General features: G+C 34.7%; 1 protein-coding gene across 1 annotated transcript in view; it reads left to right on the forward strand.

The window, feature by feature from the left end:
- Positions 1 to 8718: 8718 nt before the first annotated feature.
- The window catches only part of IL1RAPL1 (interleukin 1 receptor accessory protein like 1), a 922977-nt gene continuing 905252 nt past the window's right edge, over positions 8719 to 26443 (forward strand). The window contains exons 1-2 of the mRNA XM_032475399.1: positions 8719 to 8953; positions 13815 to 13852. Coding sequence (XP_032331290.1) covers positions 8788 to 8953; positions 13815 to 13852 — 204 coding nt within the window. The 5' untranslated portion in view covers positions 8719 to 8787. The remainder of the gene's footprint in view (positions 8954 to 13814; positions 13853 to 26443) is intronic.

Raw genomic sequence — 26443 nt, forward strand, 5'->3', positions numbered from 1 at the left:
ATTTTAAGTCTCAGTAGCTACAGGTGGTTGGTGGCCACCATATTGGATAGGGCCTTGCAAGTTACAGTTAGGATTTAGCTTTTACATGGAGTGAAATAGTCACTGCAGAAGTTTGAGCAGAAGAGTAACTTGATCTAGCTTATATTTTAAATGAATCAGTTTGATTGGTGTGTTGAGAAACATCCAAGTTGGAGAAGGAGTGGGGAAACATGGATAGAAGCAAAGAGACCTTTTAAGAGGCTGTTATGCCAGTCCAGGCAAGAAATGATGGTAACTCAGATTTGGATATTAGCAGTGGAAATTGAAAGAAGTGGTCAGATTCTAGATCTCTTTTAAAGGTAGAGTCATCAGCATAATTTCCTGACAGACTGAATGTAGAGTGTACAGGAAAGGGAAGTGTCATGTATAATTTCAACGCATTTAGCCTGAGTAGGTGGAAGATGGAGTTTCAACTGAAATGGTGATTCTGCAGGTGGGGAAGATTTGGATGGGAAAACTTAGTCTTTGATTTCTATTTGATTTCAAACTAAAGATTCGAGTTGGCAGTAGGATATATGAGTCTGAATTTGGTAATAAAGTCTAGACTGAAGGTATAAATTTGAGAGTTGTCAGCATAAATAAATATATTAAAGCTGTGGGACTGGATGAGATCATCAAGGGAGTGAGGGTTGATTGACAAGAAAGAGGTCTGAAGACTGAACCTTGGAAATCTCCAATAGTATGAGGTCCCAGACCGGTCTGAAAGGATTTACACCATATTGATAATCATCTTTACCTCTAGGTAGGGGGACTTTAAGGGCCTGGCAAAGAAGGAGGACTTTGAATATCTAACTATTTTTATGACAGAAGTATAGTTTTGTGATTTAAAAATACACTAGCAGGCCAAGAGGATTTCCGGTTTTAGTTTGGACATCTAAGGAAGCTTAGGAGTCATCAGTCCTGCCCTTCAAACAAGAGAAAGCTTGTAAAGCCAAGTTATCAATGACTTTCTTGGACCCATCAAAGAACTGAGTTCTCAGAGCCAACTTCTAGACCCAAACCTGGAGAGGCAGGTGCCTGCAGGAGGACACAGACTGAATCATTTGCTTACCTGAGGCAGAATCCTCCAGAGACCATATATGCCTGTAAGGAACATTAAATTAGAAATTCTGATGAATTGCTGTAGACTGAGTGTGTGCTAGGATGAGTGAGTGCTGCTTCTTGGGGCCACAGTCATGGTTGAGGGGAGCCTCATGCTTTTCCAGGCCTTTCTTCCAGGAACCCCACTTGGCTCTCACTGGGAAGACTGGGAATAATTTGGAGAAAGCCACCCATCCCATTTCTCTGCCCTAGTGATTATAGAAGTTGCTAAAGGATATTTTCTCTGTATATGGGATTCTGGGTTGTCAGTTTTTTTCTTTCACTCCACCCAAGGCCCTGAGTGACTATGAAGAGCTGAGCTCCATGCCAACCTGTGATGGGCATGTAATGGGAGCAAGAAATAAGCTTTGTTTTGCAAAAACAAACAAAAAATTAATGGTGCAATAATCATGGTGATTCTTGAAAGACAGCATAATGAAATGTGCTATTTTATGTTACATAGAAGATGGGGAACCATTGGATATTTTTGGTAAGAGAAGTAATTTGATTTACCCAGTGGAACCATGCTCCTTGTCTATTCCTCTAAGAACATTGTGCAGCAAAGATTCTCTGCTATCTGAACTAATTCTCACCCTTGGCACCAGTATGTGTCTAAAGTTACTTAATAGGAATAATAATAAGAACCCAAACTGAATTATAATTGCCAGAATCCTATTCATAGTATTATAATAGAGTTAACTTTGTGTATTGTTTGAGGCTATTTTTTAAAAAGCATATTTATAAGTTTTAGAATTTTTGCCATATTTTAATATTTTATATAATTTCCAGTGACACAACATAAGAATATCCATATTGAGTAATTTCTTCCCTTTTTATAATTTCATGCTTATCATTAAAAAGAATATTTAACAGTGGAGTTCTCTATTTTGGCTGTTATCCAAAGAGATTAAAAATTGCTTATTCTATAATGCATTTAAAAATAGTTTTCTATTGAATATGTATCTAGTGTTACTTGCCTTTTAATTAAATAAGGATCTAGAGATTTTACCTTATAAAGGGCCTTAGCTTCAGAAATAATTTTGATGCATGCTCCATATGTATTTGAAAAGGCAGTTTAATATTGTGTCTAATATTTTTTTGTGTGGAAGAAAGAATCTAAAGCCCTGAAATGTTATACATGTTGGGTTGTGAATCATGGCAACTTCGAGCAACAAAAATTGGGTCTAGGATTTCCTTATCTTGTCTCAGATTTTTTATTTTCTAATAAATTCCCTTTTTCATGAGCATGACTGAAGATAGTAATGAGCCAAAGGCATTCTGCTCCCAAATTAATACATAATATTTGGTTAATAAGCACATCAGAGTTGGAGGACAATCCACATAGAAGAGTGGAAGGCAGGCAGTCATTTGCATCAGATAATGGCTTAAAAGCCCCCCTCCCCCCAAGTCCTGACTGTTCCCTAGAAATTTCTACTGATTTGAAGGTGAACCTTGATTGAGATGTAAAGTTTCAACTTCCAAGAAGCTGAATAACATACACAGCAGGAAATGCCAATATCATTTTAATAGACATATCTTGTAAAGGTGAATTTCAATGAGCTTTCACAGCTTTCTGAACAGTTTTATCACACATTTTAAGTAGGTCAATGTTATCATTTATACATAACTTTATTGCTTTAGTGTTATATTTTTATGATTATCTTACAAATGCTTCACTGAAGATATACTGAAGTCTCCCAGTGATTTTTATATTCTTTCTTATTCTTGTTTTGCTTGAAAAGTCTTAACTTTCTATCCCTACTTACCTATTTAAAAACCTGTCTCCTTTCCCCAGCTTACACTCTGCATCATTATCTGCCTTTCTTTAGAGTCCAGGCCTTTCCTGGACCATTTTCTTCTTCCTAACATTTTAGCTACTTTTATCTTTCTTCCATATTTGATTATTTAATTGTGAAACTCAGGAACAGAACTAGTCTCACATGTCTTTGTGTCTGCAGCACATGCGGAGACCTGGGCAGCACAGATTTACAAAGTTTATAAAAAGGGAGGAGGGAAGGAAGGAAGGAAATTATATCTCTTTTTTTTTGTTTGTTTGTCAGGCAACATTTTATTTTCCCACACTTTACATTGTTTTATTTTTATTGAAGTACAGTCAGTTATAATGTGTCAATTTCTGGTGTACAGCACAATGTCCCAGCCATGCATATACATACATATATTCATTTTCATATTCTTTTTTATTAAAGGTTATTATAAGATATTGAATATAGTTCCCTGCACTATACAGAAGAAACATTTTTTAAATCTATTTTTGTATATAGTGGCTAACATTTGCAAATCTCAAGCTCCCAAATTTATCCTTTCCCACTCCCTTTCCCCGGTAGCCATAAGATTGCTTACTATGTCTGTAAGTCTGTTTCTGTTTTGTAGATGAGTTCATGGTGTCGTTTTCTTTCTTTCTTTTTTTTGAGATTCCACATATGAGTGATATCAAATGGTATTTTTCTTTCTCTTTCTGGCTTACTTCACTTAGAATGATGATTTCTAGGTCCATCCATGTTGCTGCAAATGGCATTATTTTATTCTTTTTTATGGCTGAGTAGTATTCCGTTGTATAAATATAACCACAACTTCTTTATCCAGTCATCTGTCAATGGACATTTAGGTTGCTTCCATGTCTTGGCTATTGTATATAGTGTTTCTGTGAACAGTGGGGTGTGTATATCTTTTCGTGTTTGAGTTCCCTCCAGATATATGCCCAGGAGTGGAATTACTGGGAGATATGGTAAGTCTATTTTTAGTTTTTTGAGGAATCTCCACTGTTTTCCATAATGGCTGCACCAAACTGCATTCCCACCAACAGTGTAAGAGGGTTTCCTTTTCTCTACACCCTCTCCAGCATTTGTCATTTGTGGACCTTTGAATGATGGCCATTCTGACTGGTGTGAGGTGATACCTCATTGTAATTCTGATTTGCATTTCTCTGATAATTAGTGATATTGAGCATTTTTTCATGTGCCTATTGGCCATTTGTATGTCTTCATTGGAGAGTTGCTTGTTTAGGTCTTCTGCCCATTTTTGGATTGGGTTGTTTGTTTTGGAAATTATACCTCTTAATCTGAGTGAAATTTCAGTGCCTCATCTCTTTATAATTGTATATAATAATTTCCTTTTAAAAATCAGATAGTAAGACCAAGACACTAATCCATGTACACACTAAACTATGCACATATCTATATAGTGACTTTTGGTAGGAGTTTCTGTTTACTCAGAGAAATAACCTGACATAAGGAAAGGCCTCCCCGCAACCCCATGAGCAGTGTTGCAAGTAGAAAAATTAGGATTAATGTATTCATTGTCAAACCTACTGAAACTCAGCAATACGTTTTGCACACTGGTACAGAAAGTTGTGAGAAATGATGAGCAGTATGGATGTCTGAGACTTTGCTATTTTCAGAAAGAAGAGGGTATTTTGCAAATGTGTCTTATATTGTTCATGGTCCTGCCTATGGTTATTCCCACATACCTGCCACCTGCAAGCTTCGAATAAGCATTCATCTCATGAAAACCATTCATGGAGCTTTACAAAGTCTTGATCCCAGAGCTTCAGGATTGAGAATTGAAGAGGTAGATGTGATGAGTGGGGTTTTTTTTTCAGGGTTGGTAAGGAAGCAGCTGGAAATGTAAGTATTTCCTGCTCCCCCTCTTTGACAGTATTTGGAGACTCAGTGATCTTCAAAATACTTTCAAGAATTTTTGAGGTGTTTCATTATATCTAGAGACAAAATAATGGAATGAAGCATTTCCTAAAATTAACTTCCTGAAATGTTCATGTTCTCTGACAGTGTTCCTAAACTCATACGATAAATACGTCATTGTTAAGGACATTATTTCTTTCGAAATATATTAAAAACTGTGTGTGGGAAAATCACTAAGTAAATTTAAATTGTCCTTACTATTATGCAATACTTTTTCTTTAGAAATAGAATGCCAAATCAAGAATGCCAAGAAGGAGAAAGAGAAATCATTCATGGCTCTAATTTGCTCAGTAAATACTTTTTATTTATTTTATGCCTGATACTGTTTTTGGTTCTTGAGACACATCAGTGCAGAGCATTAAGGCGTGACTTTCTTTCTGCAACAATTATAAATGACCTTCTATTTGATGGTTGCTGGTTTGTTACATCTTATAATGTTTTCACATATTCATCCTTCATAAAAATTTATAAATGAAATAAAGTAATTAAATATGTCTAATTCACTGTATGCATAAAGTTAAAATAAATTAGGTATTGATCATTTCTTATAGGGCTTATTTTATTATCTTTTAAAAAATGATTTTGCTATAAAATACAAGAGGGAATTTATGTGAACGTTGGAGCTTTTTCAGTGCATGAGTTAAAAGAGTATCACAAACAGGAGATGGCCATTCCACCTATGAAATTTCTTTGTAGGCAAAAGCTTTTATATATAGTTCACTGGGAAAATCTCTTGCCATGGGAAAATCATAGCAAGTTGTAAAATAAATTTAAGAGACAAAATTTCCTTCAACTTAGGCAAATTGTATGTTTGTAAATCATAATTTATTGGAATTTTGTAAGTATTATGAATGTAGCATCTCATTTTATCAAGCTAAACGTGAAACAGAATCTTCTCTGGTTGGCTGGTTGACTTGGAGCAGTTTGTGGTTTAAATGAAAGAAACAGCAGCTCTTTGCAAGCAAAGAAAAAGAAATATACACATACAGATAGATAAAGATATATAAAATAATTTATCTGAGTCTAATTTGGTCAGGCCAATTGTACTTTTAGAGATGTTTTAGGTGCTAAATTTCAGAACCAAGGATGAGAATCCTTTCCCACTATTGTTTGCAAACAAATAAAAGTCTTCAAACACTTGTGTATGTTTCACAATAATCAACCAACATTTCATTCCTTTTAAATTTTTTTTTGCGTGGAGGGGAGATCATGCATACTTTCACATATTTTTTCATGAAAAGAGCTATATGATCACAGGAATTTAGGAAATGTTGTTATAACAGCTTTGAACAGAGACTCTGAATTGGATTTAACAAAGGTATACCCATTCACTGTGGACCTCACAACTGATTATTCTCTTTCGCTCTGGGTTTCTCATCTATCACATAAAGATACTAATATATAATACACAGGTTCTTAGAAAAAGCTCAGTGCTGGACCTGCCTCATGGAAAAGCTTCAACAGAAAATAAGTATTTTATTTATATTATCATCATCATTATTATTAGGTATAAATTATGCATAAGATTTGACAATAATATGCAGAATATTAGATTGGGCTTTGGGTTCAAGTATATCCTCTAGTTGGGGAGCTAAGGACCATACACTTGAAGTAATAGCTGAAAATAAAAATAGTGGTATGGCTAAAAGTAGATTTTTTTATTTCATGTAAACTTTAGATATTCTTTTATATAAATGTTGCAAACTGTCCTAAAAATCTAAATTTCTTCATAAATGTTGCCCATTTATACTGTTCATTAAGTAGAAACAAACTCAGATGATCTCCAATAAAGTTTGTATTGATTATTAGCTTCTTGAGGAAACAAAAACAAGACACAATTCAATTTTGCCAGCTTTTTTCTCTTTGAACAGTAGAAAGGTGTTACATCTCATTGCTGCCAAGTGGAGCAGATTAAAGGTCAGGACAGCTTGCGAGAATCTGCTTCTCTAATAGCAACATTCCAGCGTACCTGTGAGAGGGAGGGAGGAATTTTTAGCCTACTTTGCTCCTGAAAATCAACAGAGAATAGAAATATAAAATATATAATTATATATAAATTAAATATAAATATTATATGTATAATTATATATAAATTAAATATATATATATCTGTCTTCAGAGGTAATTTTTTTGTTTCAATTTTATTCCTTAGCTTTGATCATAGGATTTTTTCCTATTGAGTGAACACATACTACCTGAAAAATAGAGTTGAAAAAGAAATTCTTGAAGAAAAATGCAAATAATAACTCTCAAATAATTGCCCAGTAATTTGTGATTTTTTTGCCCCCAAACTCTTTAAATACATTCATTTGTAATAAAAAAAAATCCCTCCACCTGAAATCATTCTCTCTTATTTTCCTTTATTTTTTAAAACTACCCTGCCATGTAATTGTAAAATGCATATTTATGAAGAGTTGAGAGAAACCCAGTTGAATTTCCACATCCAACCTACCCAGCTGCTGATGGCTGTCTCCAAGAAATAACTAACTTGCTCACATATGCTCCTGATGATTTCTATTATGTAGTCGACAGGGAGTGTCAGTCTGTCAGCACTAAGTGCCATTTGTGAAATTAAAGACACAGGAAAACAAGGCTGCTGTGATAATAGTTACAGTTATACATATTTGCTGATTTTGGAGCAACATCAGAATTTAGTAATATCTTTTCAGTCACATATTTTTTCCCCTTCTAGTCTTTCTCTAGTTTATGGCATTTTAAGCACACTAAATGACCTTCTGCTTGTTGGTGCAAATATTACCTTTTAATTTTCTGTTTTGAGAGATTACTTAACCTATATAAACATATACAATGACTGATTTTTGGAGACCTGTCCATGCTTCTATGAAAAAAGTTAAAATAAGTATGTATGACAAGGTACATTGATTATTCTATACAAAGGCACACAACACATATTTCTAGTTTGTTGTAAATGGAACATGATTTGGCGTCTAGCTCCATCTCTGTGTGTTTTTAGAAGAGAAACATTTGCTTAGATCCAAGATAAGATTTGGTTTTAATAGCACAATCAGATACATAAACATTCACAAAGAACTATACTGCAGGAAGCTGAGACGTCATAGGACGTCTAGAAGTATTGGGAGTGTCCATACCAAGATGGATTCACTTGCACATCTTTCCTGTTAAGAATAATTTTCACACACATTATAAAAGTTTGAAAAATCTTACAAGACCCTGATTTTTACTACTATCTCACTCATAAGATCAGAAAATTCCCAGTCCCTTAGTGAAAATGCTAACATGAGGATAATTAGCAAGATGGAATAGTGGATTATTCTAAGAATAAATCATGAGCAAAAGTAAACTATGATTGTGTTATGATATAATCTGTATGTTGGTATGGGCCTCTTGAGGGAATAATATGACAATCTCCTTTGTGACAGTTTTAAGAGCATTAAAAATTGCGACCATTTATTCATTTTTTTTTGTTAAATTCAGGAAAGGATTGTGTAATAAAGTGGAAGGAAAAAAGAGAGTCTTCCTGTGTCAGGTAGTAATTTTTGTTATTGCTTATTTTTTATTGTTATGCTTATTTTTTAAAGTTATTTTTATCAAGGAAGCAATACTTAATGCTCATGATTATTACGGTTCACTCATTTTTAAATAATTTGTGAAGAAAGCATGGCTAATAGTTTCAGATAAGTATTTTGATTCACTATTAGAAACACTGGGAAAATTATGAATTTTATACAGTGCATTTGAATTAAACAATTTTAGTGATAATTCTGGATCATGGTATGTGTAAGGATAGGACCATGGTATGTGTGATCATGCATTTTACTTTTCTCATGTGTAAAAGGGGGTCTGAGATGACTCCAAATTTTTAACGTTATGCACATACTGATATTATGCTCAAGAAATTATTGAAGAAAAGGGAGAATCAAGGATAATAATTTAGTTCTATTTAATAATACTCATTACTTGATTATTAATGTCACGAACCAAAAGTGTTAATGCACTTCATTTGTTTCAGATAGAAACTCTGATGCTTGAAGTTCAAACATACACCTTCCTTTGGGGATGGCGTTCATTCATTCAACTGATATTTTTGAAGTGTCTTCTATGTGAGGGCATTGTGATGGGCTTAAAACTTAAAGGTGAAGTATATTATAAAGCTCACTAAAAGAAATAGAACTGTAAATTGCAACTTAAGTAGTATTTTAACAAATTTTACTGCTTAGCAGATAAGTGATGCTTACCCGGTGCTGCCGTGCCCCGGCAAAGCTCTATGTGCTATGCAGATGGGAAGTAACTCCTGTCATCCTCATAGTGTTCCTGTGAAGTCAATGCTATTATTTTCTGCAGTTTACAGATGAGAACACTGATAGAGAAAATAGGTAATTTGCTCCTAAAATTGATAAATGACAGGGTGTGATTTGAAACCAGAGGTCTATGGCCCACATGCTTAAACACTGTTCTGTCCTGCTTCACCTAGGTACATTACAGAAACAGAGGAATCTGATTGCAAACACACTTAACTCAACTCCTTGTGAAAGTAATAGTACTGTGACCAGAAGACTTAGGTCCTCAATTTTATTACCTTACGGATTATCAATAGGACCAATGATAAGTTTCCTTCTTTTTTTTTAATTTCCACTCATCCCTTAATAAAGGAAATGATCATCATTACAGTGTATATAAGATAATTACACGCAAATCTCCTATTACACCTGAGTTATACTATTTTGGTAAATTCAAATAACACTATAAAGTTATTGTTGAATATTATTCTGTATGTGTACAGATGTCCTCAAATCTGTGTCTTTATAACTATTTGAAAAGCTTTTCCTTTCAAAGTAAGCAGAGAGATTATGTTTTCAGTAGTTTATTAAACTATTCTGAAATCACAAAGGACATAAAATAGAATTGATGTCTGAAGTCCTGTTCAACTTTTGTCTTGGCAATGCCTTTACGCAGAGAGGGAGGGAGAAAAGTTTATTCTTTGCAGATACCCCTTCTCACCAACCACAGTTCAACTTGTATTCTAGACAGGTAGGCTCCTCATTTAAGGGATTCAAACTGTTTTCAATGAAGGCATCCCTAGAAGAATTTGCTTATTCAGAAGAAAAGTCATTCCACCCTTCACGAAAGGGAAACTGTATGACTTTGTTTCATTCTAAGAAATTAAGAAAGAGCCCCAAATCTCAAAGCACATAGAAAAGTCTTAGCAAACAGTATTCTGTAATATTTGTAGGAAAATATAAATACATTATCTCCATGTATATTTTCTAAAAATATGGTGTATATTTATTGGAACCTTCCTGTGTTGCAGTGCCATATTTCAAAACACTTAATTCACACAATGAATAAACTCATTTATACATGAAGACACTGAGATACAAATAACTTAAGTAGCAAACTTATTCACATCCTCAGGAATCCTGCCGCTCCATGCTACATTATATTGATCTTGTAGACGTTATAGCTATTATAAATATTTGGATATCTGCTGCTCTAAAAATCTTTTTCCCTGAGTAGGCATTGAGGAAGCTTTCATATTGTTTTCCTTGTAATGTTTTGATTTTTTTTTAATCTTAGTGCTTTACAGCCCAATCTCACCACCTTATTAGATATTCTAATTTGCTCATCTCAAATGTTTTGCCTGCTACTATAATGACTGTAATTATATCATTTCTAAACTTTAATTTGTGCAAATGTAAAATAACTGGCTTTCATTTTGCAGTTAGCAAATAGTTTCTCAGACTGACCAAAATGCTTTGGGGAGGGTAATTTATTGAATATAAGAAACATATTATTTTTGTAAATTCAGATTATATATATCTTCAAATGTGTGTATATGTATATGTGTGTATATATATAGAAATTCAGATGTGTACATATATATAATTTCTATTGGGGAAGGCTTGGTTCCATTATGATTATGTAATAGCCAAGGGAGTACCTGTTGAGTACAAAGTTAATAGCTTTTCTAGATAGGACCCCAGAATTAGTGCATGAAGGAAAGATAGTAGATCTGTTTGAAGAGTTTATTAAAATAGGTTATATACGCTCTTATGAAATATAGAGGAGCACAAAATCATCCAGAGGAAAGCATAGAAACATCCTAAATTATTTAAGAACCAAAGTGATTGATTTATGATGAATTATTAAAGATAAAGGGATCTTAATAATAATAAATATTATATAAACAAGGGATATGTCTAAGGCCAAGATGCTGAGGAAACTGCTAACTTCAAAGAAACTTAACCCAGTGATTAATGAGGATTGGAAACACTTTCATATTCTAGATAAGGTTGCCCAATTAAAGATGTTATAGAAGAGTACCTGTAAATGGGAAGCTGACCAAGCTCATCTGATTTTTAGAAGATAACTTACTTTTTAGTTTAGAATATAGGAATGAAAATGGTCCATGCAAAAAGATATTAGGTCCTTGAAATAGTAATTCAAAGGGAAACTTTCAGGATGTTATGTTGAACATTCTTAAAATAATAGAATGAATGTGATAAGATTTTGTGATTTTTTTTTTTACTTTGATTAAATGTGATACAACTATTTTTCTCCTAAGTTGTTTTTTTTTCCCTAACATATAACCAGGGATGAACTACACTCAGAATATTTACCAGATGGTATGGCTTGACCTGACTAATCAGAATATAAAACTAGATGGCATTCCAGATGTGTAAGTTCTGTGTACAACGTGACCAGAGATAGACCAGAGCAGTGAGGGACTGGCTTTCTGCCTGTGTGTGAAGTTCTTGAACTCTAGACTAAGAGAAGGTGCACCAAGCTTAACTTCCTGTATGTATGAGTACTGAGAAGAGCGTTCATAATCAGGGAGTATGTAGTGTCAGGGCCGTACTGTTGTTAATACCGGTGTCCATTTTGGTTAGTCAGTGCTCACTTAATAGCCATTGGAACAGGTTGAAATTTTGACTTTGTCTAAAGAATTGTTAACCTGGGTTTCCTGAAGAGAAAAAAATGATTTTCTGAATTAAAAATCCATACTCTGTAATAAGAAATATGTATGTATTCATCTTTATACAGGATATGTTGTAGGTTGTATTCGTCAGAGGGCAGACTCCAAGTTGGAGTTCACTGTGCAGGATATTGATAAAAAAGTGTCTTTGGGATCAGAACTGGTGGGATGGGGGAAGGAAGCAAGAGTGGTGAGAGGGAGGTGACAAAAGATGCTAAAAGGCCCAAAGACTCCCTCAGCTAACCCCACAGGATGCACACGAGCTGAAAGGACCCTTTAGGGTTATCCTAAGTAGTGCCTGTGTGACCAGACCATTGTCCTACGGGTTAATCAGTTATTGGAGATGGGCTGCCCTGTGGGGGCAGCTTTCCAAGGCTGAGGTAAACCCTGAAAGGGCTGACAGCTAAAGCTGGTGCTCATAGTACTCTCAGCTGCTGGGACACCAAGTCCTTCAGTGAAGGGAGATCTGGGCTGCCTGCCATGTGTCCACCACAGAATAGGACAGCTTCTTTCTCTAAATCTCTCTCTTAATAAGTATTGTATTAAACTTTAATATGTCCTCACCTATCTGACCTCTTCATATCCATAGCTTTGTTTAGAATCACATGCTTAGATCAATGTATGTCTTTCTTGAGTGGAGTGTTGGGAGGGGAGTAGAGCCTGTTTATCCAGTAGGACAGAAGAATTACTTTCCTTGGATATGTGAACCCTTTAACAGAATCTCTTGGGAAAGAAGTGGGGTTTTGGAAGATACCATGATTCCATGTTGTGAATTTTATTTTGCCTGTTTGTCACATCCCCTTCCAAGACTTGGACTGTTGTAGATAGTATGTTTACTTGTATGTCCTGCAAATCTTTATTGAGAGCTGATAATGTGATGCACTTGTGGCATGTGTGCATGAATTAAATATACAGATCTTGACTTACAATGAGGCTACATCCTAATAAGCCCATTGTAAGTTGAAAATGTCATGTTGATAATGCCTATAGTTGGGCAAAATCATCTAACACAAAGCCTATTTTATAGTAAAGTGTTGAATAGCTCATGTAGCTTATTGAACATTGTACTGAAAGTATAAAAAAATGAAATGGTTGTAATGTATCAGTTGTTAACTCACATGATTTTGTGGCTGAGTGGGAGCTGTAGCTAGATGCCGCTGCCCAGCACCGTGAGAGAGTATCTTACTGCATATCACTAGCCTGGGAAAAGATCAGAATTCCAAATTCAAAGTACAGTTTCTTTGGAATTCCTATTGCTTTCATGCCATCGTAAAGTTGAAAAATTTGTCAGACCATTTTAAGTCGGCAACTGTCTGTAGTCCCCTTCTCTTGAGGAGTTTCCATGCTAGCCAGGGAGATAGTCAAAGGGATGATTATTGTATAGTAGGTAAGAATAAACAATGAAGAACAGAAGAAGGAATGATTGCAGATGGAAGTAGTGTGGATGAAAGTAACCAGAAGGTAACTAAAATCTGTTTTTGAGACTAAGGTTTGTTTGTTTGTTTGTTTGATTTGGCATCAGTAATGTCTAGCTTGCTATGGACTGCTATGGACTTGGTGTGGCCCCAACAAATGGATGTTTGAAAGTCCCCCCATTAGTCAGTGTTGCTTTCAAAATCTTGCTGAGGGATAAAGAAACTGCAACTTTTATAGCTGGTACGTGATTTTTGATACTGGATATCGGACTGTCTTGTAGAGATCAAGGATTTGGCAGGCCTAATTTCATCTGAGCAAAGCACAGTGCCTGGAACCTAGTAGAGTTTAATAAATAATTGCTAAATTAGTGAATGAACTGTACCAAGTTTATCAAGACATGCATCTTAATTGCTTGTACACTTTTCATTTTCTTACTAACTTTATAAAAGAATAAGAATAATACACGTAAACCAGTGACTTCCCTATAAACCCTCCATTCCCTCCTTACATTTTTCCCTCCCTCCCTTTCTGCTTCCCTTCTTCTTTCCTCCCCTCCTTCCTTCTTTCTCTTCCCTTCTCTTATTTCTTTTTTTCCCCTTTTTTAGGGAGTGGAATCATTTCCTCAAAGTCTACCAGAATCACAGTAAGTTTCACAGATGAAGGGGGATATAATTTGGTTAAAATATGAGTTGGAAGCCTCTAGCTTGGCTCTCTCTCCATTCTAAGAGGTAATTCCAATGTTCAGTGGGTCACAATTTGCAAACCACTAAGATAAAACATTCAAGTAATTGGAAATTGCTACTTTCCAAGTGAATATGGCAACACTAGCAGTGGAATTATTTGTGGGTAAGTGGGCTTGCCAGCTATAGCTTGAAATATTTGTTCTTCAGCTGATACATGGACGTCTAAATTTGTCACATGAATGGTCATTTTAAGGTGAGATTACATAAATATGCAAGAGGATGGATTGTTAGGAAGTTAAACATATGAAAGTCAACTACTGACTACAGTAGTTGCCCACCCTAGCACTTGATATTTTCAGTGATGGTCTTGAGTAAATTTAGTCTAAAAGTTTATGAAATATAATTTTTTAAAAATTAGATTTTGGAAAGAAAAGGGAAAAGTTAAATTTAAATTAAGGGCCTGTATCTTTGTGAGAATGAACTCTTAGTCATTTTAAAATAGATTAATTTTAAATATACATGATGTACTGTTCTATTTTAATACAGGTCAAATCCAGTGGCAAACTTTTATGCTTAAACATCATTCTATTTTATTTAATATTTCTCTTAAAAAACGATACTACCATGACTTGAAATTGTTTTATCATGGTTTCTAATAGAGGATTTTCCTCATTTGTTTCAATTATGATTTTTCTTAAAAATCAGTTTTATATTTGTTGTGGCATTTGTAAAGCTAGTAAAACACTGCTATTTCAGAAAGCTCATCCGTTTGCTGAACTTTGTATTGCTGTCTCAGCTATTCCTTTGAGAACTTTAAGATTGCAGCATAATAATGAAAATTTTTATCACTGGAAATCCCCCTGCTTAACTTAATCAGCACACATTGGCCTCAGTAATTTGGATGACCTGAAGTATCTCTTCTTAAACATAGGTATCTCTTACACATCCAGCATTGTGTATAGTTAGAAAAGGCTATATAAACTTCTTTTCACTTTTAAGTTATGATTTCTTTCCTTTTTATTACTGGATATGTAACTGTTATATGTTCAGAGGATAAGTGCTTCAGAACAATGGCTATTTAAATAGATTTTTTGGCTACACTTTCTGCAATATTAAGTGACATAGAACAAATATACTTATTCAATAGCCATGTCTTGTTGACAGAGGTACTGTGTAAGTAAAATGAACAAAGAAAAAAACTAACGATATTTTCCAATTTCTTGGATAATGAATTAAACTTGTTGAACTGTGGTGTTGTGATGCTTATGTTAGGGAAATGTTGTCATGCCATAATTTTCATTCTTTTACATCCATGCATTAACTTGAGTAAGAATCTAAGATTTATTTTATAGGTTTCAGCTCAGAAAGATTTCCTTTTTGTGAAGTCCCAAGCCTGATCATTTTAATATATATATAGACTTTGAAACTATGTTCATTCACTGCCTCTGACCAATGGCTTTAATGAATGCCTAACAACTTAAACCAAACAAATAATTAGTCTCAATTACAGAAGTGTAAATTTGACTTTAATTAATGAACGTGCCAGGTTTTACACGTTGGTTTAAGTGTAATTGATCTTAGGGCCACAGAGATCAATTTAAGGGTTGGTGAAATGACAGCAAGTAGGAAGTGACTCATGTAAGAATGCACACCACTCAAAAGATTAATTGGTGTATTAGTGATAAACTAGTAGGTGGCTGATGTAATAATGATATCCCCATATTAAGAGGTCTCAAAATAGGATCACCAACTTCAGAGCTTTTAATTGTATACAATTACCATGTCACACATACTCTTTTAAAAGAATATTTGTCACATTCATTTGTTCTCCATTTAATTTTAGTTTTTTTTGTCTTTTTCATAATTAAAAAAGAAAAACATCCTAGAGGAAGCATACAAACTGTTTTAATGCTTTGAGATATTCTCTCTTAACTCTATTGGTAGGCCTGGGTATGAAAAATTAAGTGACTGCATTGAAGAGACAATGACTGATTGCTAGCTAGTATTTTTCCATGTCCTTCACTGTCAGTGAAGTCTGCTTTTGTTGCCATGTTAACTTCTTCCCGCTTTGACGGTAAAATCTGGAGGGGAAAAAAAAAGGAGAAAGGCGGTTCTATTATGTCATTCCATTTCTTCTCCTTTGAACAGCTTCTAATACTCGGAATGATGGGTTAAAAAGCTGAGATGATGTGATGAAGCCGAATGGTGAGAAAAGCCATGGTGGTGGCACCTTTAGTTCATATCAGTGTGTGAAGGGTTGCTGGCTGAGGGAGAGACAGGCAGAGTCCAAATCAAGGGCATGAGAGGTGGCTGCTAAGTGAGAAGTTGTGGAGATGAGAATACTACGGAGTCTTTGTCCTTTTCCCAAATATTCTGTGCCTATGTTCTTTTCTCCCTTCCTCCCCCCTACCTGCTAACCCCAGACAACTCTCCTAATAAAAGGATTTTTCAAGAAAGATGTCAAAGAAAATAGAATTTTTCAAGAAAGATGTCAAAGGAAACTGTTGAATGAGGTACAGGGGCAGCATGAGGCCGGAGTGGAGGAAGGTGATAAAGGTGCTATTTAGAAGTTAAGCCCAGAAAACTGGGGCAAGAATCAAAGCAACGCTACAGGCAGGGATGAGGTAACCAAGGCCCCGAAGATAATCATAAGGAGCAGGAGTCAGAGGCAGGAAAAAAGGCAAGGCCGGTTAAGAGGTTTAAGGCAGAGGATGACCTACTTAGAAAAAGATCTTTTCAACAGCCAGACTTTGGACTGGAGGGGAAATAGCTCAGGAGGCCCCAGAGTAGGTTACATTTGTCTGAGTGGAAGTTGTTCTGAGTAAACAAAAAATTGTAATTAGATTGAATTATGAAGATGTCATTAAATTAAGTAGTCATGTGCAGGAACATTTCCTCTTAAAATTTTTTTTAAGTTTTAGGAAGAGTTGTTCCTCATATATCAAATTTTAATTTGCATTATGTTGGTGTAGTACAACCTCATTTAGACTACCTTGTTGGAAGAACATTCTAAATCCATGAACATTTTGAAAGAGGCAGAATTTTGCTTCTTGTAAATAGATAAAGAGGCTCTGATTAACCTTTTATATGGTGTGAACTGCTTTGCAGTATTTCTTAGAAGACTTTTTAATAGATAAGTATATTGTGTATCAAAATAGTTTTATAAATACCTATTTTATTAGCTCAGACAATTAGAATAATTTGGTATCCTGAGTAGTTTAAGTATCCTTTCTGATATCTCATTTGTATTAATTATTTGCATGGTGTAGTTTTAAGCACACAAAATACAGAGCCAAATTTGTTGGAGTGAATCCTGGCTCTGCCATTTTCTACCTGTGTGAGGACCCTGGGCCTCTGCCTTGTCTGTCTCACTTCCATCACCTGTAAAATGGGCTAACAGTACTGCCTGTTTCATAGAGTGATTATACCAGTTTAATATATGCATATGTATACACACATATACATACATACATATATATGCTTTGGACAATAATAGAAACAGAGAAAATAGTTATTAAATATTTATTATTGTTATTCTCATTCCTAACAGTATTTTTGTATACTAATAATACTCCTACTAATAGTAATAATAATAATAATCCAATTCTAATCTTAGTATGTTTACATACCATCCCTTAGATCCTCCTGCTGTTTCTTTTCTTCCCTTTGCAGTAAAACAAGAGTTGTTTATACTTGCTGTCCTCCCATTTATCTTAGACCCAGTCTAATCTGGTTTGCAGAACTACCACTCCAAATACGCTGTTCTTGCCAAGGATAACAGTGCCCTCCATGTTACTAAATTTAATCCAGTTCTCAGACCTTGATCTACCTGCAACAGATGATCACCCACTTCTTTGATAAAATGTCTTCACTTGTCTTCCAGAAACCACAATCTTCTGGTTGCCTTTCAGACTCACTGACTGCTCCTTCTCTGTCGTCTTTGCTGATTTTGTCTCTTCTTGCAGAACTCTGAATGATGGAAGAAGCCAGACTCATTCCTTGGTGGTCTTCTCAAGTCACCTCCTTGGTCATTTCATGCAGTACTATGATTTTCAGTACTGTGTTATTGCTGACACTTGGCTAATTGATACTTCCGCTCCCAAATTCCAGACATGTACATCTGATTCATTACTAAGTATTCTCACTTGGAGGACTAACTTGAAATTTAGAATGTCCAAAAGCTGTACACCTGATATTCCCCTCAAAAGCTGGTTTTACCCATACCCTTCCAGTCATTCAGGACAAATACTTTAGAGTCATTCTTCATTTCTCTCATTCTGCCATGGTCCACATCAAACAGCCCTCACATTCTGTTGGTTTGACCTTCATAATAGATCCAAATGATGACTGCTTCTTACTATCTCCACCGGTACCACCCTAGTCTAAATGACTATCATTTCTCTTCTGGATTATAGTAGTGATAATTTGGTCTGCCTGCTTCTGTTCTTCCCTACTTCTAATCTGTTCTCAACACAGGAGCCAAATGTCAATAAAATCATCAATCTTCTCCTTGAAAGCCTGCAGTGGGTCCCCAGATATCACAGAGTAAAAGCCAGAGTCTTTATAATGGCTTACATGGCCTTATATAAACTAGCCCCCATTGTTTTTCGTATGTCATCTCTTACTACTTCCCCGTCATTCATGCTGTTCTAGCCACAGTGCCTCTTCACCGTTCTAACGCATGCTGGGCACACTCCCACTGTAAGGCTTTGCACTTAGTGTTCTCTCTTCTTAAAATATGTTTCCCATATATAATCGTATAATTTCTTCATCTCCTTCAGGTCTCTGCCCAAGTGTCATCTTTGTAATACGTCTCATGCTCTAATTTTAAACTATAACCCTCCAACCCTCCACTCCCATCTCTGGCATTTCTCATTTCCCCTACTCTGCTTTAGAGGTTAGTATATCTTCAATAATCGTATTCAATTTACTAACTTGTTATGTCTGATACTTTTTAATCTGTCTTCTCCCACTAGAAAGTAACCTCCATTAGAGAAGGGAACATTTTTCATTTACTGGTTAGATCAGTTTATCTGTCATGTAGTTGGCACACAATAAATACATGTTGGATGAATGAATGAATATTCATTGGGCTTTCCTCTCCCATGCAAATGTTATATTGAAGAGGATTTTCCGTAAATGCAGACACTATGTGAGGTACATGCGTGCCATGGACTATGAACATCATCCATTTCATTTGCTAATTTAATAGGCATAATTCCACATGAAAATTACTACCACGTCATCTGCCGTTGCTCTCCTCATCTTCAACGTCTCCTCTTAATCTCATTAAATATTGCTTCACCATCATCCATCCCATTAACTTCTTTGAATACTGTGAAAAACGAGTTTTATGAAACACTTAACAAAAGCGATCTAGGTGTTCAGAAAATCTGAGGCAATATGGAGGAGTTGTTGGAGCCCTCAGTGCTTCTGATGGCCTTTCATTCATCTAAGTATTAAGAGAACAAAAAATAGAAGAGCAAATAATGCACACATTCAGTGGTTATTTACAGGAATGGTTATATCCCAATAATTTTAACTTTAGCATTTTGTTTTAGTAAAGATATTCTCAGGTAAAATATGTTATTTCTTCTTCAGTGTTTCTTTTTTGGTTCTTAGAGAAACAGCAAATATGTAATATTAACACTTGGATGTACAGTCCCTTCATTATAAAACAGTTATTTAAAAATGTATTAAATACCTCCTGTGCGTCAGGCATTCTACCAGTCACTGGTATTATAAATTGAATGAGATAGACTATGTTGCAGTCTTCATATAGTTCACATTCAAGTGAAAGTGTAAGAAATTTTTTTAAAAAGCCCAAATAGAAAGAAGGAAGGAAAGAGGGAGAGAGGGAAAGAAGAAAAATGAAAAGAAAGAAGAAAGGAAAAAAATCTACTCAGATAGCTGCAAAAGCAGAAGGAAAAAGAGTGAATAGCATTTACAACCACAAAATTATTTCTTTTGCATCATTTATTTCCAAATATCTAACTGTTCTAATTTTCCAACTTAAAAAAAATCCTTAAAATAACATCAAAAACTAGTTTATGGGATCTAGAATGTCCTACAAGACATAACAATTTGGCCCCCCAAAACTCAGTTTCAGAAATCTAGTTCATGTTAACATTATTTTACTTATTTGACAGATTTTTCTTAAGTACCTTATTATGGACCAGGCACTCTTTTGGGGAGATATCAGAGAACAAAACAAAATCTCTAATCTCATGGATCGTACCTGACGGAGAAGTAGTAGATTAGTGGATGATAAGTGATATGGCCCCCTTCAAAAAAAAAAGTAAGTGATAAGGAGTATCTGGGTAGGATTGTTATAGATTTCAAGAGTGGCTAAAGAAGATCTCTGAAAAGAAGTCGTATCTTGGGCCTTCAGGTAATTATCTAAACGTGCTTCACAAACCTTGAAGTCTATGCAAATATTTTAGGTGGGTAAACAGACTCTAGTAAAACAATTTGCCAAGAGATTCCTTATCTTGTTTTGTTGAATGTCAGAAAGTAAAATGAAGATCTGTAACTTGTGATATAAAACAGAACACTGTCCAATCCAATCACCTTTGAGTTCTTCGCCTCATCTTAGTCAGCAAATAGGGTCTTTCTTTTTCGCCATGCTTTGTAAGTATTCTACATCCTTTAGCTTTCTTATCAGCACAAAGAAAGAAATTTTGCAATACAGTTCTTGAATGAATGAAGAATTTTGGTCCTAGTGGCTGTTTCATAATTTCTTTGTAGTTAGAGCTGATTCTAATCTTTGTGAGAGTCTCGTTGTTCTAAATTCCTAGTTTTCCTATTAAAATAGGGGTTTATCTTATGTTCTTTGTTTCCAAAATGAGGGTATTCTTGAGGATGTCTGATCAGAATATTCAGATTGAAATTTATTTGGTGTATGTGATCAATTAGGTTGGATAGTAAGAATGACAAATTTCATTTGTCTACATAGAGACTGGCAGAACATCTCATTGGGACATGATCTGCAAGTAAGATTCTGCAAAATGAAAAACTATGTGAGGAGAAGGTAGCTAACAACTAGCTGAACATGGTTAAACTAAGATTTATTGGAACAAACAAATTAAAATATCAGTAAAGGGTGCTGAAATCTATAATTGATTTCTCAAAGCTATTCTTGGGTAAGATGATAGCCAAAGATAGGCCCAAGGATAATGCTGTTTAGTGCAAGCTCTGGGCACATAAGGAGACAGTAGTAGATCCCTAGTTCAACAAATTCATTGGATTTTAAGTACTTGCTTATATTTGCACTGCATTTGATGCAAGGAATAGAAAGATAAAAATATATTTTCCTAATTTCATTTTCTGTAGTCTGCATTGGAAGACGTTTAGATTTCTATTCTCAAATTTTATTTTGAAGTAGTCCAGTCAGATGGACTCCGTTATGTAGTGGAAAACACAGTGTATGTTTTAGATTTAATTGGTGGAGTCAATCTGAGTTTTCTTTGGAGAAGAAGAGTAAGAGAAGTATTTTACATTCTTTGCCAAGAATGTAGAGTACACATTACAAGTGGCTATTACCACAAGGAAGAGTAGGTTAATAGTATAATTGTTCAAAAGACACTCAAGGAGATTGGATGTACCCAGATAAATAATTTCACTTCTGCAGATGCCAGATCATTAGACTCTATACTGCTACATGGCAAACAGCAGCACAATTTGTTAAGTAGCAGAGGCAACTTGAAGAATGGAAAGACCCTACTTGTGTCAGAAGACTCAGATTCTATTATTTCTTCAGTTATTACTTGATCTTTAGGAATCTCAATTTCTTTTCCTATAAAATAGATACACTAAATCTCTTTACCTTAAGGTTTTGGTATAAATCAAATGTAATGATACACATAACAGAACACTGTAATCTGTGAAGTACTCTTCCTGAGAAGAAAGTAATTATTAATGGAGAATTGTAATTGTTTATGTGTGATTTCTTCCTTATCCTTGATGTACCTTTCAAAATATTGCTCAATTTATCCTTCCCTTTTTAGCCTAAAGAATCAAACCATTAATCTCAAAGGCTAAAGGTCATCTATTTTCACAACTAGCATTTATGATTCTGTATGCCCAGTTTAGTTCTCTTCCCACTATATGTTGTTACCCATCAATTTTACCCTAGTTTAAGCACTTACCACTTCTTATTTTAAAATCTTACGGTGGTATCTTCACCTCCATTTATGTAGGTTCTCCTTTTTAAAATTACTCAGCACATAATCTTTAAAATGATTTCTTAAAAGTTTTGCAATATTGTGGAAAACATTTGTATGATGCTCACACAGACATCAGCATAAAGCTGAACCCTATTTCATAACTTGTTGTAAGACCTAGAACAAGTGATTTAGTTGTTGAGTTTTAGTTTACTTATCTGTAAATAGTGGAATCTGTCTTGTAGGGTTGAGTTGAGAACAGTCTATGATTTGCACAGTGCCTGGGTTAAAGAAATGTTCCAGTTGTGTATCTACCACCTACTTCTGCCTTGTTTTACAACTTTCAGTGGCGTATCATTGATTGGATAATATACAAACACAAACTTCTTTGTGATTCTAGATACTCCATAATTTTTATAGCCTTTTCTATCACTGATTTTTTTCCTGCTCAAATATTTTATTTCATCTTATTTATTAATTTTTTTTGAAATCCCTACACCTATTTGCTCACTCTTGTCTCCTACCATATCTTCCTTTATAATGGTATGAATCCTATCAATTCTTCCAGCCCCTATATTTCCTAGTATTTTTAATAAACTTGACTGCTTTCAACTCAAACTACTTTTAAGTATCAACCATTTATTAGATCCTTATAATTTACCCCTCTCTTTTTTCTTTCTATCTTTTCATCTTTCTGTCTTTCTCTTTCTTTCTTCCCTTCCAAATTGCATATCTTATCTCTGTATCTTTATGTAAGTTCCTGAAGGGTGAAACAAATTTACATCTTCCCATATACCTGTAACAGGCAGAAAGGGATGATTGGATAGTAGTTAATGTTTTCTGTGCTCTTGGGCTAAAAAAAAAAAAAAGCTAACATATGTTCAATGTTCTAAATCCCAATTAAGAACTTTACTTATGTTAACTCTTTTAATCTGCATGACAGTACTGTAAGATGTAGAAAGTAAGGCTCAGAGACTTTAGGTAACTTACCTATCCAAGGTCTCACAGATAATAAATTGTATAAGCTGTATATGAATCCAAGCACATTCACATCAGAGCCTGTGCTCTTAACCACTAAGCTACCCTGATGCTTATGCAGTTTGGAAAAAGGATCATTATGATACTGGGTACTGTTTTTAAAAGATGATCCCACATGTTTCTTTGCTTAAAATGATGGTAATGATCACTATAAATTCATTTAACAAGGGTTCATAGGTGCTCTTCTAGGCACTGAGGAAGAAATGATGAACACAACAGAACAGATTCTTAATTTTGTGAAACTAGTTGAGGAAAGACAGACAGTGAGCAAATAAGTGAGAAAATATGAGGTACTGATAAATCCTATAAAGAAAATAAATCAAGATACTGGATTGGATTGACTTGAGTTTATACTTTGCTCTGGGTGGTCAGGAAAGGCCTCTTTGGGTAAGTGACTGCTCAGCTGAGCCCTTTGGATTGGTTAGTTTAAGCAAACAGAGACTTATTAAAATCAATTAGATGGCTCATGGCATTGCTAGGAGTGCCAGAAAATGAAGCTTGGGGGCTTCAAGATAAGGATCATAGCTCCAAGAACCACATTCCCAGGAAGAACACTCAAGCAGATCAAAAAACCACTGAACACTGGTGTTTGGGGTTCCCAGCTAACCTCAGCTCCCTGAGAAACTTGAACTGGAGAGATTATTAGTGTGGTTTCAGTGAAGGCAGGAAAATGGGATTAAAAGTTTAGAATGTGTTTTGTATATAAAGTCTAAAACAATTTCCCAGCTGATGGCAACAAACAGATTAATGGGGCACCATGATACTGATCATCTCAGTCTTAAGGGTGGTTGAGTGGAACACGGGCAGCCCAAACTCCCAGGCTGGTTACCTCCAGCCTGAGTGGCCTCCTTAGTTTATGTCAGGGTGTCAGGGCATGAAAAAGATTGGGGACTACCAGTCTACAGCATTGCCTGAAATATGTGTGGTACAAAACAGTCAAGGAATCCTAGGTTTTCAGCTTAAGTTACTTGTTGGCTTGTGGTGCTACTTGCTAATATGGAAAAGAACAGGAGGAAAGCAGGTTGTAGAAGGAGGAGAATCAAGCTTTTTTTTTTTTTTTTAAGACATGAAGTTAAAGAAACATAATAGTCTCTTACATGTAGATGTTCAGGTGTTAGTTGGCTATATGAGATTGGATTTCAGAAGAAGAATTTATTTTGGAAAAGTAAATTTGAGAGTCATCGGCATAAAAATGCTGTTTTGAGCCATAGGGCTAATGGGAGAAAAGGTAGGCAACGAAGATTTGAAGCATGAGATACTCAAACATTTCGAAGTAGAGCAGACTAATAATAATGGAGGTACAAAATTCTTGACATGAAATACTTTAGAAATAAACCAGAAAACATGCTGCTTACACAGAACCATTTTATTTCTATCTGTGTAACTAAAAGAAAATCTAGAGTTGGGAATACATCTACTAAATTATAAAGTGGATGGAACATGTTGGAGGTGAAACGTTTAATTCTAGGACAAATTTTAAAAATCGTCTTTTAAAAAATGAGGCTTAAGAGAACATAAGATCAAAGCTTATAAAATAAAATGTATAAATAGGGTCAACACATTCTAAATTACCAAAGTCAGAATACTAGAACTAAGAGGCACTCCCTGAGGCTTGAAAGAATTACATGGAGGACAAAATGTAAGGAAATTCTATTTTAACCAGTGGGAAGTAACCTTATGAAGCTCTTTAGAAGTGGTAAATAGGTTTCGACAAGTGGTAGAGTAGCTTGAAAAGGTACAGTTGGTGGACAATAGGTATACAAAAGGTTGTTTAAGGAAATGGAGTATTTTGATGAGTGGTACATCTCTAATCATTTATTTCTGATATCCTGTTTCATATGCAGCTTTTCTAAGAAATCATTTCAAGCCAGGATTAAAATGAAGGGATATAGTCTGACAGTGTATAACTTTTTTTCTGTTATGCAAAAATTTTTACAAGTGACTGTTTTCAATAGATTGGCTTCCTGAAATCAGTCATTATACCTGATGAATACAATACCCATGTTTGAAGAGCAATGCTTTATACATGTTTTAGCAAGTGACTTAATGGAACATATTTATTCACAGTGAAGGATGATCTTAATACAATAAGGTCAAAGTACTTTGTAATATCAAATCTAGTACTTTCTTGCAGAGCTCTTATTATAGATGTAATGTGTTTGCTTCACATGTCTAATTTTGTTTTTCCAATTTCCCCTAATTACTGACTTACTTTTATTCACTTTGCTGTTTAATTTCGTTACAAAGCCACTCTTTCTTCCTGATGCCTTCTTTTCCATGAACAATCATCTTTCCTTTATTCTCTTTTTCATCTTTTTACAAGCTGGATAGTTAGATGTTCAACTAATTTTTTTTTTTCTTTTCTGAACCCTTATCCTTAAATTTATACTACTCATACTTAATGAATTTATTATTGTCCTCTAAACAGTGCAAGAACACTAGACTGTTTAAATTCTGATCTCCCGCCTCCTATATTCCATATCATTGTTGCCTGGTAGTTTGGTTCTACACATTATATGCCTCCTATTAATCATCATTCCTTTTTTTTATAGTGATAAAATATTTATCTTACCATTTTCTCTTATGGCTTCTGATCCTTCCTTCTGGATTGAAGTGCCTTCTTCCTGAAGTACACATGTTAGTAATTACCTTTGTAATTTGTCTGTTTCATTCTTATCCTTGATTAATAGTTTAGTTGGGTGTTGTATTCTGTGTGTAATATTCTTTGCATAATATTTGTCTTTTGCAGATAATCCATCTTTTCTTTTTGCTGTTCTTAAAGCTTTGTCTTCTATGTTCTGTTTCCATAACTGTGTGGTCTGAGTATTTAAATACTGGAGCTTGGTTTGGAATGTCAACCAAAGATGCCTGTCTTTCTAAAATTCGGGAACTTTATCTACCATTATCATTCAAATATTCTTTCCCACGTTTTCTCTAGTCTGTCCTTCTGTGACTCCACTGTATGTATGTTGGCTATTCTCCTTTTATATTGCCGTGTCTTTTAACTTGTGTTTATATGTTCTTTCTCTTTAGTTTTCTTTGCAACTTTCTGAATAATTTTTTTATTAATATCTTCTAATTAACTGATTCTCTTCAGCTATATCTAGTCTATCTATGATTTATCACCTCTTCTGAGAACTTGTTAAAGTTCTTTGTAATTATTTTTCGAATTTCTCTTTGGTTCTTTTCAAATCTATATGTTTTTATATTGTTCAATTTATATTTTCTTTCTTTTTTTTTTTTTTTACTTCTTTGGACATTTTAAACATACGTATTATGAGTAATATGAAGAACTTGATTCTATTTTGGTATCCATAAAATTAACATGATTAAAAGCCATATGATATTCGG

This window comes from Camelus ferus, chromosome X (genome assembly GCF_009834535.1).
Source record: "Camelus ferus isolate YT-003-E chromosome X, BCGSAC_Cfer_1.0, whole genome shotgun sequence".
Lineage (NCBI taxonomy): Eukaryota > Metazoa > Chordata > Mammalia > Artiodactyla > Camelidae > Camelus > Camelus ferus.